The sequence below is a fragment of the Leopardus geoffroyi genome, chromosome C3 (genome assembly GCF_018350155.1).
Source record: "Leopardus geoffroyi isolate Oge1 chromosome C3, O.geoffroyi_Oge1_pat1.0, whole genome shotgun sequence".
Taxonomy (NCBI): Eukaryota; Metazoa; Chordata; class Mammalia; order Carnivora; family Felidae; genus Leopardus; species Leopardus geoffroyi.
In genome coordinates this window covers 149,309,749-149,330,973 of record NC_059338.1, presented here as the reverse complement: position 1 = coordinate 149,330,973, position 21,225 = coordinate 149,309,749, and the positions used below count along the sequence as shown (strand labels likewise).

The window sequence follows — 21,225 nt, the reverse complement described above, 5'->3', positions numbered from 1 at the left end:
CTGCTCAAATACTCGTAGTTTAGCAGACTGTAAAGTCCTCTGAGACCAAACTCTTTCAACCGCCCCCCCTTTTTTTGCAGCAGGGAGTAGACGTATTTAATAAATAATTTTACTTTCCTCGTCCAGCTCTTGAGAAGGCATTCCAGTGAGACGTGACTTTCACGTCTGTGAATGGGTGAAAGATCCATATACAACTGCCAAAGAACCAACCTGCAAATGCCAGCAGCCAAAAACGAATCGTTTCTCCTTGACAAATCGTACCTTTTTATTATTTCTGTGAATTCCCAGATCAGCATAGTGCATTCCTACCATAATCTCATTCACGGATTTCGTATGCTTCATTCCCGTTTATTGTAAGTACAACACAAAATCATTGTGAGTAGCAAAGAAGCCTCGGGGCCTTTGACAGTTCCTATGACATTAAACAGAAAATCAGGCAGTCGGATGGCCGGTCTGATGCACCCTCTTATCACACCCCCTCTTCACACCCTCCACTTCTTTCTACGGGAGCCTTACTCCTAATTGCATCAATATTACAAGGAAGCAAATACAACTTGCTTCTAGTAATGAAAGATAGAGGAATGTCTGAAGACACAATAAACAGTATGTTTGTTCATCGGAAGGGCGCTTTGTAAGCAACACAGAATGTTCTCCTGCAGTTAGACACCATCATTCCACATGGCTTCCCTTTATTATGTTGCTATACATTTTATAGCATAGAATGATACATGGAGAAAAGAGTCATAATTTAGTGCCTAAAACGACTGAAAAACAAGATTCAGTTTACCCTTCTTTTTAGTAAGAAGAATTATATTTCGGTTAAAATGAAAACATCTTCATCATGTGTCTCTTGCTTGTTGAAATAACTGAAATACTCCAGACTGCGGTGTTGCTATGATGCGTAAAATTATGAATAAACACCCAAGACGCACTTCTCTCAGCAAACGGTCTCCAGTGAAGTCCTGGGCTCACCATCAAGATCTTTAGTGGCACTAAATATTTCATTGTAGATAGAGCAAGCTGTTTCTAATATGTTCTTGCATATTGTACTTCACACTCTCTAAAACTTCTCCTCACACTCAGTACAGAATTCACTGCTTGGGTTTCATTACAAACAATGTAATGCTGGCTATTTGTTTTGGTCAGAGGACTTGAATGAGAGAACAAGCATGGTTCATTAAATAATCCTTGAGATGTGCACATTTATAGTTGCAAGAAGAAAATGGGATTTTGTTGCTATTCTGATTAATACAGTAACTACTAGCAATAAATGTTTGTGAATCAGCTAATAATTTTGAGGATTCATGGAAATATTACTCTGGAGCTAGGAATGAAAGTATTCTCACCTAAAATGTGTGGTGGAGAATAGCGCAAGGGTGAATTCTCCAAAGGAAAGGCCCCTGTGGGGGAGGAGCGGGAGAGGGGACGCGGAAGCCCCCACCGACTCATTCATGGCACAGTTTCAGAGTTCAAGAGATGATGATCATGTCACTTTAAACACGGGATGATGAAATCCGAAGTAGAAAGTCACAGATAACATGTTGATATTTCTACAAAAAAAAAAAAAAAAAAAAAACCCAAAAACTGGAATTCAGAGAATGCCCTGACCATGATAAAATTTGGTTTTTCTCTTCCTCCAAAAAGATACTCATGGGGGCGCCTGGGTGGCTCAGTCAGTTACGCATCTGACTTCAGCTCAAGTCATGGTCTCACGGTTGGTGCGTTCGAGCCCCGCGTCGGGCTCTGTGCTGACAGCTCAGAACCTGGAGCCTGCTTTGGATTCTGTGTCTCTCTCTGTCTCTGTTCCTCCCCCGCTCGCACCCTGTCTCTCTCTGTCAAAAATAAAGATTAAAAAAAAAAAAAGATAATCATTGAGTTTAGAAAGTACAAATGGTGGATGAGGGTTTGGGCAGGACACAAGAGTCTCCAGGGAGAAGCCGTGATCAGTATTCAGCAGTGTCTCGTGCAGTTATTGGTTACAGTCTTCAGTTTATATCTTGAGGAGAAAGAAAATCCTGGAGGCTTGGGGCTTAAATGGTTTGCCCAAGATCATGTACTTTCTTAGGGTCAGAAGAAAACAGGTATTCTGATTCATGGCCTTCCACAATGCCATGCCTGTGGAGAAGGAGAAGGCTTAGGCGGCCTGTGGAGAAGGCTGTGGAGAAGGAGAAGGCTTAGAAGGAGAAGCCTTTCTAAGGCTATGCCTTTTTTTATTCCCTCTTCCCAGGAGCAATCATGTGGAGCCCTTATTTTCCCTCTGAGGGGAGACCCCAGGACTCCTCTGCTCCTTTAGGGAAACAATGGTGGGGAGTCTGCTCTCTCAAACACTGCTCTAGGCTCCCAAGGTTAGTGTTTAAGGGCAAGACAAGGGCCTGGAGACAAGGGAGATGGGGAGTCTTGGCTTAGAACAAAACTAAAACAAAAGCAAAGCCACACAAGGGACACGAAGTATGAAGACCAGTTGTCTGGGTGCAATGATGAAGGAAGGGGACAGGGGGTGATGAGGTCTGGGGACCCAGTCCCAGTCTTGGAGAGAGGCGTCTGGAAGGAGACCCTTCCCTGGAGGGCCTGGGCTGATGGCGTCCAGGAAACCCAGCCCCAGCCCATGGAGAGAAACTTCTGGAATGTGCCGTGCACCACCCTCGAGACCTCAGGGCCCAGGTGTTGGTCCCCCCACCCTGACCCACCTTGCACCTGCACCCCCTGCCGGAGATCTCCACGTCACCGTCACGGAAGTCCTGCTGGAACGCGGCCACTGCATGTGCCTGCTAGGTTCCTGCCTATCTTCTCGCCTCATCTGGTTTTGGCCTTTCTTTCAAAGGCACCGTGCCGGTCCCTACCTTTGGCCCCTGCTCGGCAGGCTCACCCCACACCTCGGAAACCCGCTCCTTCTGGTCATTCAGATCCCATGACAAACGTCTCTGCCTCAGTGGGCCTCTGGGACCACTCCATCTAAACAAGCACATCCTCCTGCCCCAGACCCGCTTCTCTCTGTGTCCTGCGTGCGTTGGAATGAAAGCTCCACGGGGCAAGGGCCTTCCCTGTCTCTGTCCCAGCAGGGTGCAGGCTCCAAGCCAAATCTGTGCAATGACAGAATAGTGAAGACAATGCCTGTCTCCCAGGGGAGCCGTCAGATCTGCCTGGAGGATCTGCCTCCTACATTTGGTCAAGCCTGGCAGGAAGCCACTGTTGTTCACGGTAAGGCTCCCAGGCATTTCACCTGACAAATGCCTGTCGAGCATCCCCCAAATTCCAGCAACTGTCAGGAGCCCAGGAGAGGGTTAACAAAGACCGAATGATTCCTTCTTTTGTGGAGCTTAGAAGTCATAGGGAAAACGTTAAGTAAGTAAATGTAAACACTTGTTGTTTACATTTGTTGTAAACTTGTAAACAAGTTGTCAAGAAGCATGGGGGAAGCATATAGCAGCAGGATCTAAACTGCTAAAATAAAGTTAAATTTATGTATGCTTTACTCACATCTCGAATTTTGATGACCGCCTGGTCGTACTAGAAACAGGCCCACACCAGGACGCTTGGTTTCTTTGTAGGCCCGTCCAGAGGCTCCCTTCCCAGACACGGGACCTGGCTTCACGCTGCTCCTGGGCCAAGAGACTTTAGCTCACAGGTGGCTTGCTTTTCCAGCCCTGTGCCCACCCCCTTGCTTCCAGGTACTTTCTTGATCTCCAGAACTTTCCTGCTCCTTTCCAGACTCCTGTGCCATACCTCCCCAGGGATCTTCTTTTATTTATTTTATATTTTCTTTTTTTTTTTTTTTTAATTTTTTTTTTTCAACGTTTATTTATTTTTGGGACAGAGAGAGACAGAGCATGAACGGGGGAGGGGCAGAGAGAGAGGGAGACACAGAATCGGAAACAGGCTCCAGGCTCTGAGCCATCAGCCCAGAGCCCGACGCGGGGCTCGAACTCGCGGACCGCGAGATCGTGACCTGAGCCGAAGTCGGACACTTAACCGACTGCGCCACCCAGGCGCCCCTATTTTATATTTTCAAATAAACTTCATTTTTCTGAACTGTATCAAATTCATGGCCAAACTGAGCAGGACGTACAGAGTTCCCCAACCGTCAATATCAACACCAGTAGCCCCATCAGGGTAGTGCAATTATGGCTGAAATACTTGATGAGCCCACACTGACACATCATTGCCACTCCACAGTTCAGGTTCGGGTGCACTCTGGGCATTGTACATTCTACAGGTTGACATGTATCCACTATTGTGGCATCGTAGAGAACAGTTTCACTGCCCTAAAAATCCTCTGTGCTCCACTATTCATCCCTCCTCCCTCTGGCCTCTGACACCCACTGATCTTTTCACTGTGTCCATCTTCTTTTATTTTTTTTTTTTAATTTTTTTTAACGTTTATTGACTTTTGAGACAGAGAGAGACAGAGAGAGACAGAGCATGAACGGGGGAGGGGCAGAGAGAGGGAGACACAGAATCTGAAACAGGCTCCAGGCTCCGAGCTGTCAGCACAGGGCCCGACGCGGGGCTCGAACTCATGGACCGCGAGATCATGACCTGAGCGAAGTCGGACGCTTAACCGACTGAGCCGCCCAGGCGCCCCCATCTTCTTTTATTTTTAACAACTCTAGAGTTTCAGACGCCTACAGCGGTGTGTGTGTGCACGCACACACAAACACACACACACACACACACACACACGACTTAAGCTTCTCCTCCTTCCCTACACATATCTCCGAGGGAAAGATGAAGAGAGCATTTTCCCACAGCGTAAGTCTCCCGATTTAATACACACTAGAATCTGAGAAAAAAAACGTACAATTTACAATCTATGGTTTTAAGTGGTATAAAACTCTGCTCTAACCTATGACATTCGCTGCCAGAACTAGGAATCGTTTCTGTATTGTAATCAGCGGGGACTTTAAAGAATTTCCCCTTTTCCATTATACAAAGCCGCTTGCTAAATAAAATAGGGTGGTGGCTTTGGGACCGGAACAAAATCTGAGCGGGGTGACCCTAATGTCACAACAAGTGTAACTCTATACCGGAAAAAAGCAAATCTACAAATCTTACCAAAAGGTTACAATCCACTAACCCTCCTCTCTAGGCTAATGATTTGACTCGCTCATAATTCTCACACCCTGTAAAAACCTGAGTTTCAGAAACAAATAACATTTTCTGAACATCAAGTCATCGTTTCACACACAACCTTAGTAGAGTCATGCTTAAGAGTGTTTCCAATGCTTTCTCAACAAAAGTAATTCTTGGGTTTCAAGAGACAGGAGTCGGTCATTTTCAGAATCTTTGTAAATAACATTTCTATGCTGCCTTACACAAAAGAGAGAAAGAGAAACAGAGGATCTTTTAGAATTGACACCTGTACCTCCAGACTTCAATGGCCATAATATTAGTGCTAATTACAGCAAGTAACATTTAAACAGTTCCTGACACATGGTAAGCACTCTATTACAGAGAAGATAGAAGCCAACGGACTTCCGTTACTTGTCCAAGGATGTGCGCTAACGAATCGTGAAAGGAGAATTCCGATGTAGGCAGTCTGTGATCCTCGCTGGCGAGAACAGTGCCCTCAACTGGACCTGTCAGTCTGAAATATATTTTAGGCAAAACATAAATTTACTAAATTTACACACTGACACGCCATGCAGTCATAATGCCTTCAATGGGACTTTATTCCCAGTGTGACTGGAATCATATTACAAGCACCTGGTCCAAACTGGCCGGGAGGTACCGTGCACCCTGCATAGATACGGCATAGCGTCATTCTGAATGCCCCTTTTTAGAAGCAACCATGTAGGACTTGAAGGTCATAAAAGGAAAGGCCATTCTGTAGCAGAGAGAATGCCCAGTGGCTGGGGTAACCCAGGGACCCGTGACAATTCAGCCCAGTGACTTTCTGCCGTCCTGGCCAGGACCTCACTGCTCAAGTCTGCTGGAGGAAGAAAAGTGAACGCTGCACCGGAAGTTTGGCCTAACATGCAGCCCTGCCAGTTTGGACAATTCTGTAAAAGTCAGAGTGCTAATTTCGACTCCCCTTAGTACAGTTAGTTACCTTCCTGCTGCCTCTAGACAGTCCAGGTTAGAACTCAACTTGACCTACTGCGCTGGATAAAGGCAAATGGAAATTCCATCGTGGATACAAAATCCTCCGTATGTTTGGTAATGATCAACACTCTTCGATATCAGATTCTTTGTACAGGTTCCCTCTCGGTAGAATAACCTGGATGTCTGACTAACATTCGGCACGAGGTTACAACTCTGTTGATGTCACACTTAGCATGGTATTCTGTTTTGACAGGATTCTACTTCCTCTTCTTTTGCGTTCAGTAAGTCCGAAGAGATTAGTATTTACAAAGAAAAACATGAGGGCACCCGGGTGGCTCAGTTGGCTACGCATGATTTGGGTTCACGTCATGATCTCGTGGTTGGTTCACGGGTTTGAGCCCCAAGTCCGGCTCTGCACTGACAGCTGAGAGCCTGCTTGGGCTGCGCTCGCTCCCTCTCTCTCTGCCCCTCCCCTGCTTGCATGTGCTCTCTCTCTCTCTCTCTCTCTCTCCCCCCCAAATAAATAAATAAGCTTAAAAAAAAAGGAAAGAAAAACATTATCAGAAACAAGTGCAAAAAGGGAAAATACAAGATTTAGAAAAAGTAGATGGGAAACATTGATTTTTGTCTTCTCCTGGAACTAAAAATAACTAGTAGCCCCTTGAAATAGTTTCTAGACAAATGTGAGGTGTAAGTAAATAAAATACTCCTGAAACTAATTTGGAGAAGTTTAAACGGTGTAATGACGGACGGCCCTGTTTTCTTGGGATGTTCCTGCGAGCACTGACAAGAACTCCCACGGGCCCTGAGTTATAATCCCTAGTTGGTAGCTGCTTTTAGCTGATTTTGAGCATTTTAAAAATAAATTCTCACCATTCCACCAGCTCTTCATCTATGCTTGTCTTTAGAGATGGTCAAATATAGATGATAGCAAAGTCTGCTTGTCTCCAACAGGGAGCTGGGCGGGTGACACAGGACGGGGAGAGCTCCAGGTGGGAAGGCACTCTGTCCCCCGTACGTGGGGTGAAAAAGGAAACAAACCATCTTTTTGTGCACCGACATCTTGTTGAAGCCGAGGGGATCCCCTGGAGAAGCGACGATCTTCTTAAGTACCTCCTCCCTGCCCCCGCACTACAGTATGAGTCCGCGCTCAGATAACACACGTCTACGTGCTGGAATTTGGGCCTCCAATTCTCTTCTCTTCTCTCCTTCATTTCCGCCAGAGATGTTTGTGTCTAGGCACTGATTTCCTTCCCTAAGCCTGCGATTAAGTAGCACATCACATAGCGTGCTTACAAGAGTGGTGGTCAACACAGGTGAAGCACGAGGTCAGGGTCACAACTGTCAGAAATCATGTTAATCCAGGCCACACAGGGCAGTCTGCAGCTTTCATAGAAGGTAGGGCCTGCCCTACGTAAAGTGCCAAATGGGCGACGTTTTCACCACCTCTCAAATTTCATTTTGCCAGTTGGCTCCTTTACACGGTCAACATATTTTATGTTGGCGGGCCCTCAGAGTTTGAAAAGATGCGATGTAATCTGTCTTCTCTGCCCTGGAGGGACTTGGTCTGTCAGGGAGACAGTTAACAACCCTAATCCCATGCGGCATGTTCCCTGGTCAAGACGGGAAAAGGATCTCCCAAAGACTGGGAGGAAGGGAAAAGAGATGGAGACCAGTTCCCAGAGGCGAGCTCGAGCTGACCTCTGAAGACTAAGCAGAAGCAGGCCAAGCGAGGACAACGGGTGTCCATTCTGCCATTCGGGCAGAAAGAGCAGCGGGTACAAGGCCTGTTGGGTTCTTGCATCTCCGGACTTCCTGCTGCACCTTCCTAGAAACACAATCCACAGACTTTTTAATTGTCGAGGGGCTACACTCTGGTACGAATTTAATGAACCGATTCCCTGGTCCTATTTGGTCTGTGAGGGCATAACATCCCTGCAAGACAAAATGGGTGCTTTTCACTGGAGTCTTGGGTGATCCAACACAAGGGCAGATGGTGGCAAATGCCGGGATCTGGTAAGCTGCTGGGGAATCTAACTTTGGGATCCCTCTAGGTTTTTTTCAAACCATGTGTGCAGGCAGCTGCCTCTACTGATGACTCGTGGGGCTCCCAATCTAGGTGGCATTGGGAAATGAGTTTTAAGATCTCTTCCTGCATTTGCAAAATGGCGGCAGAGTAGGAGGACCCTAGGCTCGTCTCGTACCACAATCACGGCTAGATAACTATCAAATCATCCTAAATACTCCAGAAATCAACCTGAAGACTGGCCAAGAAACTCCACAACGAAAGAGAGAGAAGAGGCCACATCCAAGAAGGTAGGAAGTACAGAGATGGGGTTTAGGGGAAAAAGAGATTCTGGGTGCTGCAGAGAAGGGTAGCCGTGGTCGAGGAGAAGGGCAAGAGACAGAGGAGCACACAGGGGAATGCACAAAGAGAACATTTGCCCAAAGCCACTGGTTTGGGAAACGAGGGGGGCTGAATTTTGTGGCTTCTTGCGACCAGCAGGCCTTAAAACTCCAGTTTTAACGGTCAGGGTGCCTGGCAGGGATACAGCCCAGAGGGCACTGCCCTGCTCCTGGAGAGAAGGTGGACAAACAATTGGGGTGGCGGACGGCATGGAAATAACGATCGGAGGAACACCTGGGGCGCACGGTGGGGAGATCGTTCGCTGGTCTCACAGCGCACCCCTGACAGGCAGCATTCACGAAACGCCTCTCTGGGAACAAAGATGCTGGCTGACACCAGTTCAGTTCCCTGCCCCTCAGCACGAGCACAAAGCCACCAGCAGGGCACCGACACTGGCTGCCTCACTTGCTTACCCCAGGCCCTCCCTTACTGTGCTCTGGCAGAACTGCTCTTCTCAGTCAAGCCTGCCTCAGTCCCAGCATGGGGGGCCCCTCGCCCAGAGGACCAGCACGAGCCCCTGCCCACCCTGGAGAAATAGAAGGATAAGAGAACATTATGAAAAACGATACGCCAACATGTTAGACAACCTGGAAGAAACGGGCAAGTTCCTAGAAACATACAAACCACCGAAACCGAAAAAGGAGAAACAGAAAACTTGAACAGACCTAGAAGCAGCAAAGAAATTGAATCAGGAACCAAAAACTTCCCAACAAATAAAAGCCCAGGGCCAGAGGGCTTCCCTGGGGAAATTCTACCAGACATTTAAAGAGTTAATACCTCTTCTTCTCAAACTATTTCAAAAAATAGAGGAGGAAGGAAAACTTCCAAACTCATTTAATGGGGCCAGCATTATCTAACCAAAACCAGATAAAGACTCTAGTAAAAGAGAGAACCACAGGCCAACATCCCTGATGAACGTGGATGCAAAAATTCGCAATAAAATACTAGCACATCGAATCCAATAATACATTAAAAAAAAAAATCATCCACCACAACCAAGTGGGATTTATTCTTGGGCTGCAAGGGTGGTTCTATATTTAAAAATTAATCAGGGGCGCCTGGGTGGCTCAGTCGGTTAAGCGTCGCACTTCAGCTCAGGTCATGATCTCGCGGTCCGTGAGTTCGAGCCCCCGCATCAGGCTCTGTGCTGACAGCTCAGAGCCTGGAGCCTGCTTCGGATTCTGTGTCTCCCTCTCTCTCTGCCCCTCCCCTGCTCACACTGTCTCTCTCTATCTCAAAAATAAATAAAACATTAAAAAATTAAAAAAAAATAAATAAATAAAATAAAATAAAATAGAAATTAAGCAACGTGACACACCCCAGTAATAAAGGAAAGGATAAGAACCATACGATCATTTCAATAGATGCAGAAAAAGCATTTGACAAAGTCCAACGTCCATTCATGAAAAAAAAGAAAAAAACCTCAACAAAGGTTTAGAGGGAACATACCTCAGCATAATAAAGGTCGTATATGAAAAACCCACAGCTAATATCGTCCTTAGTGGGGAAAAACTAAGAGCTTTTCCCGTATGATCAGGAACAAGGCAGGGATGTCCACTTTCACCACTGTTATTTAACATAATACTGGGAGTCCTGGCCACAGCAATCAGACAACAAAAAAAGGAAAGCCATCCAAATCAGCAAGGAAGAAGTCAAACTTTCGCTATTTGCAGATGACATGATACTCTATACAGAAAACCTGAAAGACTCTAAGAAAAAACTGCTAGACCTGGTATGCAAATTCAGTGAAGTCGCGGGATACAAAATCAATGTACAAGATCTGCTGCATTTCTACACACAACTAATGAAGCAGCAGAAAGAGAAATTAAGGAATCGATCCCGTTTACAATTGCTCCTAGGAGTAAACCTCACTAAAGAGGTATACGACCTATACTCTGAAAATTATAAAACACTGATGAAAGAAACTGAAGATGACACAAAAAAACGGAAAAACACCCCATGCTGATGGATTAGAAGAACAAACGGTGTTAAAATGTCTATACTCCCCAAAGCAATCTACGCAGTTAATGCAATCCCTATCAAAATACCACCAGCATTTTTCACAGAGCTGGAACAAGCAATCCTAAAACTTGTATGGAAGTACAAAAGACCCCAAATAGCCAGAACAACCTTGAAAAAGAAGAGCAAAGCTGGAGACATCACGATTTCAGACCTTGAGTTATATTACAAAGCTGTAGTGATCACAGCAGTATGGTCCTGGCACAAAAACAGACACAGTGATCAACAGAACTGAATAGAAGACCCAGAAATGAGCCCACAACTCTATGGTCAATGAATCTTCACCAAAGCAGGAAAGATTAGCCAATGGCAGTCTCTTCAACAAATGGGGCTGGGAAAACTGGCCAGCAAACTGCAAAAGAATGAAACTCGACCACTTTCTTACACCAAACACAATAATTACTTCAAAATGGATTAAAGACCTAAGTCGTAAATGTGAGACCTGAAACCATAAAAATCCTAAAGGAGAACACAGGCTGTAACCTCTCTGACATCAGCCATAGCAACTTCCTTCAGATATGTCCCTTGAGGCAAGCGAAACAAAAGCAAAAATAAACTGTATCAAAAAAACAAAACAAAACAAAAAACTTCTGCACAGCAAAGGAAACAATCAACAAAACTAAATGGCAACCATGGAATGGGAGAAGATACTTGCAAATGACATAGCTAATAAAAGATCAGTATCCAAAATACATAAAGAACTTATGAATCCCCCCAAACCAATAATCCAATTAAAAAATAGGCAGAAGGCACGAATAGACATTTTTCCAAAGAAGACATCCAGATGGCCAAAAGACACATGAAGAGATGCTCCACATCACTGATCCTCAGGGAAACCCAAATCAAAACCACACTAAGATACCACCTCACACTTGTCAGAGTGGCTAAAATCAACAACACAAGAAACGAAACATACTGGTGAGGATGCGGAGAAAAGGAACCGCTCGCACTATTGGTGGGAATGCAAACTGGTGCGGCCTCTGGAAAAGAGTATGGAGGTTCCTCGAAAAGTTAAAAATAGAGGGGCGCCTGGGTAGCTCAGTCGGTTAAGCATCTGACTCTTGATTTTGGCTCAGGTCGTGATCTCACAGTTTGTGGGATCAAGCCCCGCATCGGGCTTTGTGCTGACAGCACGGAGCCTGCTTAGAATTCTCTCTCCCTCTCTCTCTGCCCCTCCCCCATTCACGCTCTGTCTCTCAAAATAAAGAAATAAACTTCTTTTAAAAAGTTAAAAATAGAACCACTCTACGATCCAGCAATCCCACTACTAGATATCTACCCAAGGAATACAAACATACTAATTCAAAGGGATACATGCACCCCTATGTTTACTGCAGCATTATCTACAACAGTCAAACTATGGAAACAGCCCAAGTGTAGATGGACTGATGAATGGATAAAGAAGATGCAGTATATATTTACAATGGAATATTACACAGTCATAAAAAGAATGAAAGCTTGCCATTTGCAATGATGTGGATGGAGCTAGAGAATAGTATGCTAAGCGAAATTAGTCAGAGAAAGACAAACACCATATGAGTTCACTCATTTGTGGAGTTTAAGAAATCAAACAAAGGAGTAAAGGGGGGAGACAAAGAGAGAGAGGCCAACCAAGAAACAGATTCGTAACTATAGAGAAGAAACTGGTGGTTACTGGAGGCGAGGTGGGTGGGGGCTGGGTGAAACAGATGACGGGGATTAGGGGGACGCTTATCATCATGAGCACTGAGGGACGTACAGAATTGTCGGATCACTATATTGTACCCCTGAAACTAACATTACACTGTCTGTTAACTATACTGGCATGAAAATAGAAACTTAAAAGAAAAACTCCCCACCTCCCCCAAAAAAAATCTGTGTCCTTACCCTTGGAAAACATTTACACACCGTATTATAGATATCTATCCTATCATATCCAGCCATCAGCGCTTTGCAGTATTTGAGGTTAAATGAGGGCCTTTGGGTTCTGCTTGTTAAAATAAATGAAGTTAGTAGACTTTGGATTTTTTTTAATATGTTTAGCTGAAATCAGGTTCATATTTTTTTTTTTCCATTTCAAAATCCAAACATATTTTTTTTCTCCTACTCAGATAAGAATCACCGGGAACGGAATGATCAGTCCAAACTGATCAGTCTGAAACAGTCAAACAAGAGGATTTTTAAACATAACCCTGTTTTTCACTGCATAGTGTGGAGTCAGACAATAAAACCATGTTGTGTCATCTGTTGTGGCTACTCAGTCGCCCGAAAAAAAGGCAGACTGTTTAAAATGCTTAAATGTTTCGTGTCGCACTTGGAAAAGTTGCCACGATTCGAATTTCGATATGCTTCATTTTACGCAACAGCAAGAAGGAGAATTGTGAAACATATATGCCTCCCATGTATCTCAAGAAATCGTTTATTGTATCTCACAGCGGAAAGGATTAAATAAAAAACACACCATGATGTTTCAATTCGGTCACTAACCTATTTGTTTTTGATAAATAGTTTGACAACTTAAACCCGAGTCACTGCTATGGGCTGAGTTCTTGATTCCCTTTCAATTTCACATGTTGAATCCTTAATCCCCAGGGTGCTGTTGTTAGGAGGTGGGGCCTTTGGGGAGTACTTAGGTCACGAGGGGGGAGCCCTCAGGATAGCATCAGCGCCCTTACAGGAAGAGACAGGAGAGAGATGGTCTCCCTCTCCGTCCTGTGAGGATCAACGAGAAGGCAGCATCTCAATGGGCCAGAAGAGGCCTTTCGTGAGACATCCTGGACCTCTCAGCCTCCAGAACTGTGAGGAATAAATGTCATTTCGATCACCCAGGCTAGGGCCGCCTGGGTGCTTCAGTTGGTTAAGTGTTCGACTCTTGATTTGGGCTCAGGTTATGACCTCTTGGTTCGCGAGACTGAGCCCGGCATCGGGCCTGTTACGACAGCACGGAGCCTGCTTGGGATTCTCTCTCTCTTTCTCTCTCTCTCTCTCCCAGTGCCCCTCCTCTCCATCTCTCTCTCTCTCCTTCTCTCAAAATACATAAATAAACTTAAAACAACAAATCACCCAGTCTATGGTATTTTGGTACAGCAGCCTGAGCTAACACAAGCACCTTAAGCAAGTTGACCACTCCACTGAATAAGCAACACTTTAAATTGAACGCAATAAATTAACAGAAACATCCGGTTGCTCAACATCCACTGTCTCCTGAACTGAATTTCTGTAATTCTCACCATCATTGTAACGTTTCTCTCTCTCTCTCTCTCTCTCCCTCTGGAGCCAGAAACATCAGACTCATTCCGAGCCTGGGCTGGGACATCCATCTGCCGCAGCCGTGATGGTCTCCAGATGCCTTGGCTCTGAGGCTTGAGGCCTCTGTCCTGCTGGATTTCCTCCCTTTCCGGTCTGCACCCTGCCTCGTCCATCTGGACCTCAAGCTCTCAGCTACGTTCTCACACTGATGTGCGACGACGCACTGATGCAGCTCCCCTCGGAGCTGCAAGGTCCAACGAAAACATACCGGCCCCCCCTCTCTCCGTCCTTACTGCTCCCGCCCGACTTCCCATTCCCCTTGCCTGCCACTCACAGGAAGCATCCCCGCCCTCTAGACGACAAACGAGGACAACGCGATCCCTTCGGCCTTCTCCTTCTCTTCCAGCATCTTGAAGGCACACGTGGCACTCTGCTATCTCCACTTCTGCTGGGTTTGACCACCCTCCTCCCTCTTGAAATACCGACAATACTCCTCTCTGGGACGCCTCCTCCTTCTTCGGTGGCCGCGTTCCTCGCGGACTCCTCTCTCTTTTCTCCCCAGGGGCAGTATGCCCAGCACGGGGTGGAGTTGTGCAGTGCACAGACCTTGCAACCACAGCTGGTGGGCCGGGCTCCCGCTTACATCTGTTCCCCTGGCCTGCGGGGCTTTCCAGAGTTGTAGCCTAGGATGCCTTTGCTCATTCTACAAGCGCCTCCTGGGAAATTCCATTTCCTCCTGGCTGAGTTAATGCACGCTCTTCTTCCAGGGACTCTCAGGGCTGCACCCCTGGCCTCCCGAGCTTACTGTATTTCTGAGCCTCTCCCGCCAGGATGCCCAAGCAAAACTCAACAAGGTTTCTCTATTCAGCTTTTCCTACATGCAGGAGCTGTCCAACTAGAACGGGAACCTCAGCTTTGCCACCTCGTGTGGTAACTACCCCCCTAAAAGCTGCCATTTCCTTCATCTCACATAGAATCTACAGGAGGGACTGAAATGCAGAGCTCAGTGTAGAAAACACTAGTCTACTCCACTCACTTAATCAGCACAGATCGCCCAGGTACAGACCATGGTAGGAAACCCCCCCCCAAGATCACATGGATCCTGGCATCACTGGGCAATCATGCGTCCCCATTTTGCTGATGAGGATGCCGACACTCAGAGGGGGACGCTAACACCTCCTTGACGGAGGCCAAGTTCTGAAATCTGCAAAAGCCGGCCTATTACTCCTTCATCCTGGCAGTCTGGCTTCTGCTCCCCAGCTGAAGCCGCTTTTGCGAAGTCATCTGCACCGTCCGAGGGTCAGGCTGTCCTTCAGCGCGCAAGCTCAGCGCCGCGGTCCCTGGGTCCCGCCACTCCCGGAAGCGTCGTCTGCCTTCCCTGCGGTGGCCGGGCCGGCTCACTCTCCCCCCTTCAGGGGCGCGTTCCCGTCACACTCCTCTGCCTTGCAGTTTCCCTGGTGGCTTAGGGGAGTGCTCAACGTCACAGATCTGCATCTCCAGGTCAGGTCCCCATAACCACCCCTGCACTCCAACTGTTTGTCCCCCGGGAGACCTCCAAAGTAACACGCCCACATGGGACTCGTTTCTCCCCTAAACTAATTCTCCTGTAGGTTGGCTTGAATGACGGGTGACTCCCAGGGATCAGGGCCGGGCCCCACCCTGGACAGTGGGGCCGACAGCTGGCGGCTTTTCCCCCTCCACGCCCCTGACCTTGCCCTCTCCTCACTGTTCCTCCGCCCCAAATCCTCACGTGGGCTCCACGAACACTCACCGCCCCTTCTAGAACAGCCTCTTCTCGTTCTTCTCTGAGGACCGAGCTGTCCTGAGTCACGAGGGTGGTGAGGCTGCACGGCGTTAGGTCCCCAAAATTGGAGGCACGTGCCGAAATAGTGTACCTTGACTTACGAAGTGGCCAATGAAATGGGAAATGCGTTTCAACTTTTAGCTCCATTTCTCTCCCCAACAGGTCCGCAACCGGGGGGAGGTTTGAATTTAGATGCAGTTCAGTCGGGGCCCTCATGCTTCCCTTCAATCCGGCCAAATGGGGGAAGCATCCCGGGCGCCCAGGCCTGCTCACCACCGGCAAGTGATAACTCAAAGCCAACAAGTTACGTCAGTTAGAAAAAAGTTATGAAAAATTCTGTTTCAAAGGTCAAAGTAACCCCTGAGGGTTAAATTAAAAAAAAAAAAATCTAACTGGATTGGAAACTGGAAAGAGCTGAAGGAATCCTATTTTCCTCTCGGACAAGATGACATTGTTATCGGCTGGATGAACGCTTTCACGACTGAACGTGTCATTTTCCCAGTCGCCACCCCCAGCCTTCCTCCCGAGGTTTGTCTTCCTCGGAGGGCAAGGCGGCTTCATACATAAAGGAAATACCTCCATTAAACAGTGAAAACTTCACACTGTACATACTGGTGAATTTAAAGCTTTGGGGGAAATTCTCATTTTTTCCATTTTTCTAGTGAAACCGAGATGGTTTTTTAGAGTCTGTTTAATCACAGTCCCTGAGTTCCACTGATGCCCACTCTTTCACTCCCGGAAATTCTAAGAACATCTTATTTCTGCACCAGCGACTGAGACTCCGGAGGTACGACCTAATGACCCGGGGCCAAAGTAAAAACGAAAGCTAGGCAGGGCTTCTGACTATTGAACAGGCACTCCGAAGTTCACTACTAGAAATTTTTTGTTTGCTAAGTCCAGTTCCAACTCTGAACGATTTGCCCTGCTAAAATGCACACCTTGAGGAGTGACAGTTTCCAAATGGTAGCGGACGGGGGCGCCTGGGTGGCTCAGGCCGTTGGGCACCCAGCTCTGGATCTTGGCCCAGGTCGTGATCTCACGGTCCCTGAGTTAAGCCCTGTGTCGGGGCTCTGTGCTGACAGGGCGGAGCCTGCTTAGGATTCTTTCTCTCTCTCTCTACTCCTACCCCACTCTCTCTCTCTCGAAATAAATACATTAAATAAATAAATAAATAAATGGTAATGGACTGTTTGCTGATACTTGCTTTGAACACCCAATGATATCTTTATAGATGGAATTAAAATGGGGGGGGAGAGTAGTTCTGCGTTTTTCCATACTTGAAACACTCATTAGCCATAATCAGTCGTTAAGTATAGTGAAGTTTCCTTATCTACGGTTGAGAAGAATATTTTCTGTATTAAGGTTAAAATTTTCAAAACACGTAAAGGCAAAATCAAGAAAATTATGCTGCCGCTCATGAAATTTACTAAGCACTCTGGCTCCGTATCACGCGACATGTTGTTGCACCGTTCCCACTGCCACAATGACCACACACATCTGAGCGTGGTTTGACAAAAACTCCTGATGCTGCTGCTAGGGGGAAATCTGGCCAGGTCCCCTCCGCCTCAGCTTTCAGAGGCTGACTGGGTTTTTCTTCTTCAGCATTTTTAGCTTGATGCAGTTACTCGCGTACTTTCGTGATATTGCTCACGTGACCACGGAATCCCAGGTCAGCTGATCTGGGGCCCAAAAGAGATAGAGCACCAAGTTTTGTAAACGTCACATACATTTCTTGGCCTTTATGCCATTTCTCTAATAAAGGTCGCAGATGAAAGGTCCCGGGATAAAAGGAATCCACAAACGCGTGTGGTGGGGCCTATATGCTGTTGCGTTTCATAAAAAACAAAACAAGACAAAAAACGAGCAAACAACTTAATTATCCTCTAAGATGTAAAAGTTAGGGAATTTCATTTCTGACTTCTGCATCTTCTTAAAAATATGGCAAGCTCATTAACAATAGGCCCACATTCCCACGGGGCAGCCAGGAGCTCAGGAGCTGGCCGGCCCAGACCGCTGACCGCCTCTCCCTCCCCCTCCCTCCCCTCGCCCCCCCCCCCGCCCAACCGAAGCCGAGCTGTCCCGCACACGACTCACACAGTAGTTTGTCTTTACTGTACCAACCGGTTTCCTGTAGGCCTTTGGGTTTGCAGCTCCTGACCTTAATTGTAAATATAATGACAGTGAACCCTTCCGTGGTGCTTAGTAGGACCAGACACCTTCCTAAGTATTTGACATGCATTATCTCATGTCATCTTCAGAATGACCCTAGAGGGTGAACACAGTTAGCGTCCCCATGGAATGGACCAGGAAACTGAGACAAGAAGAGGAGAACTCACCCAAGGCAGCACACATTTCATCTGTAGGGCATCTGCCTCACGGGCAGGCCTGGTCTGGAACCTGAGAACTACTTTATTTCTACATGGAGTGGAAGGCTCTTCCAAAGTACATGCCCAGTGTTGGGGCGCCCGGGTCTGTTAAGCGTCCGACCTCAACTCGGGTCATGATCTCACAGTTTGTGGGTTCCAGCCCCGCGACGGGCTCTGTGCTGACAGCTCGGAGCCCGGAGCCTGCTTCGGAGTCTGTGTCTCCCCCTCTCTCTGCCCCTGCCCTGCTCGTGCTCTCGCTCTCAAAAGTAAACATCTAAAAAGGTACACGGACAGTGTGCTTTCAGTCCTGCCTATTACATCCAGAAGAGAGCGTCTGAGTGCTCATTTCTTCTTTGAACCAAAGAAGCAAAATCTTAGGTCCAGGTTGGAACTTAGGCGGCCTTTTAAGTCCATGGCACTTGAGGAGACAAGCCGTCTCCTCGCCAAGATTCTGTTCCTATCAGAAACCGTTCCTACAAAGTGACACAGGGATGGTGACGAGGACGAAGGCCCCTCTGGAGCAGTGCTCTGACTGGGCTGCGCAACGCAGGGGTCCCAGGCTCAAGAATCTGTCTTACTGGTTTTGAGAGTAAGACATATTTTGGTATTTGCGAGCAACGAACAAAAGGCTCAATCAAAATTCCTAAAAGCACGTGTGGCAAATCTCTCTCTCTCTTGCTACACAACCACCAACCACTAGCTTCGACTTTTCATTAGCAGGCTAAAATCCTCATTTCATGATTATAACCAACACACGCGCGCGTGCGCAAACACACACACACGCACACACACACACACACACACACACGCACACACACGGTGCTGATCTTATCTCACATCTCGAAATTCCGGGAATCTTAGGCTATTTCTCCTCTGCTCAAGAATGGACTCGGAACGGGGAAAGGAGTTCCCTCTTCCACGGACATGACACAATCCACAAAAACTTTACCAGGGAGAACCCTTCAAATCTGTCCTTTCGGCAATTTTCCTTGCCTTGTGATGTAAGGCTTGAGAACTATAGTAACAAAAGATCTGCACTTCACACGTATTATTTAATTTAACCCACACGTCAGTTCTACGACACAGGCTTACTATCGCCAGATTGAAGAGAAGGAAGCGGAACCGGAACCCAGGCCCACCTGATTCCTATATTGCGGGTTATTCTACCATCCCAGAATGCCTCCCAGATGCTGATTAGTCAGTGCTCCGGAAGCCTTCCAAGCACTCTGCTCTCCTGGTCCATTTGGAGGGACCGCCCTGGAAAACCAACAGTCCCTCAAGGGCCTGAGACTGAGACCGCCACCCACCTGGGACGCCCAACGCAAAGCCCAACAATGAACAGAAAAAAATCCAGGTCGCCCGCACATAATGAATTGGAAGCACATTCCGAAGCCAAGTCGGTTCTTTCCAAATGGGACAGATACATGCTGACCTAATTAGGAGCCTGAAAGTTTCTGGAGGAGAGGATGAAAGGAATAACCTGAGAACCTACGCAGGAAAACTCCTAAACAAAGATGAAAATTCTCAATAGCAAGTTCTGGAAGATGCTGGAAAAGAGAACTGCACCCAGTGCAAGTACATTTATTTCAGCTCATCCTCGCTCACGTTCTCTAGTCCCACAAAGCAGAATCATTACGTTGTCTGATAAACGGAAAAACCCTCTCCCTGCCGGGAGCAGGGACCGCATCAGGAACCCCAGTTAAAAGAGGAGCGCTCAGTTCCGGCAGAGGCAACGGGGCGGCGCTGCACCGGCATCCGTGTGAACTTACAGGACTGTGGTCTGCTGCGGCACCTGAGGAATGTGATCCAGCATCAAGTGCATGCAGCGGACGGTGCTCTTCGAGCAAAGGCACCGGCGAGGGCAGGGGAGCGCGGGCGGGCACCACACGACCAGGAGGAAGCAAGTGGTCCAGCAGGGGAGTCTGGGCGCCATCGCTCCATCCGCTGCCGGAAGCGAAGCGGCGGTGGCGGCGGCGGCTGCCGTGCACGGCCCGTCGTGGGGAGCCCGGCTTGGGAGCCCAGCTACGAGCGGCTCCCGGGGAAAACGCCGCTTCTGGCCAATCCAGGAGCAGGGAGATCACGTTACAGGGCGGGGGGCGCCCGCCGCCTCTAGGGGGCGCCGCACCCCCCGAGGGCCGCGGAGAAGCTCGTCCCCGCCGGAGCCGCTTCGGGAAACGAGCGTGCGCCGCAGGCGGCCGAACGCAAGTGTAAAGCTTTTCCAAAGCGGCTTCCACTGCACGTTACGTAAGCCCGGGCCTCCGGGCCCCGAGCTGACTGTCCTTCTGAAGCTCGAGAGGATTCGTGATGTACTGAACCAGTGCACAACGGCCTTCCTTTTTATCCGGTAATATCGCCAAACCCTAAAGGGCAGGCAGGGTTCTAATTCGCCGGTCTAGGCTCACATTTTCCTGCGCTTCCAGAAATCGGTTTCGTTGCCTCCTGCGCATTCCACTCCTGAAACCCAAAGCACCTCACTCTTGAGATTCAAAGCGGCTACTTCCGATTTCCTCCTTGAATATTTAACGTTCAAGGCTGTATGTTTAAACCGCGAACTCCTGTACCAGCGCGCGGAGGGGACAAGCTGATAGAAAAACAAACGCGCAAAGTCCAAGGCCGAGCCACCTCGGGTCCGGGTGCACCACGGCCGGCCGGAGCCTCATTTTTCGGGTTTAACCGGCCACGGGTCCCTGAGGGAGGTGGCCCTGAGACACGGGCCGGGACAGACTTCAATGCCCACGCCTTACACACGTGCTTTTTTGGTCACTCTAAGCAGGTATTTGGGAAAGGTTTTTGGTTTTATCCTTAAAGTTTTCAAACAACTCTTCCCCCTGAACTAGCACTTTAAAAAATGTCAAAGTAATAGAAAAACACATGAAAATGTGGGATGGTCCCACTGGGGCAACCATCCCAGAGAACCAGACTGGCAGACAAATCTAGTCATTGAAGGTCTAGTTTGGTCAAACTTTATCAACCTTATGAGGAAAAATAAATTCACTCGCCTTTCCAGGAAGTTTTCAGTCCCTTTTCATTCTACTGCGGGTGAATACTGCCCTCTTTTGGCAAAATGTTCAAACTTAAATACGTGGGGTTTTAACATTTTTAAAATACAAAGATCAGAAGAAAACAATCTCTATGAACGAGAAGGATTTTAAAATACACTTGAAGCATGCTGACATCGTTCGTGTGTATTTTACTAAGTCTATCGCAATAAACTAAAAAAGCAGATTTCTTTTCAACCCCACGTCTTACAATAACTATGCTCTTACCACCAATGTTTGTGACTTGGAGGGCTTGGATGGACGAGGCATACAAATGTGTGCGTTTTCAGTTCAAAATACAATATTAGCTTGTATTCATAG

The 21,225-nt window shown here is 47.5% G+C and overlaps 1 protein-coding gene across 7 annotated transcripts in view; it reads right to left on the bottom strand.

Annotated features, from left to right (window-relative positions):
* The window catches only part of PXDNL (peroxidasin like), a 453,359-nt gene extending 433,018 nt beyond the window's left edge, over positions 1 to 20,341 (bottom strand). For 3 of the 7 annotated variants that reach the window (XM_045455357.1, XM_045455358.1, XM_045455359.1), the window contains exon 1: positions 19,636 to 20,341. In XM_045455357.1, the coding sequence (XP_045311313.1) occupies positions 19,636 to 19,799 (164 nt within the window). In that variant the 5' untranslated portion in view covers positions 19,800 to 20,341. The remainder of the gene's footprint in view (positions 1 to 19,635) is intronic. The other 4 variants (XM_045455353.1, XM_045455355.1, XM_045455351.1 and 1 more) reach the window with 2 other exon arrangements.
* Positions 20,342 to 21,225: the final 884 nt, after the last annotated feature.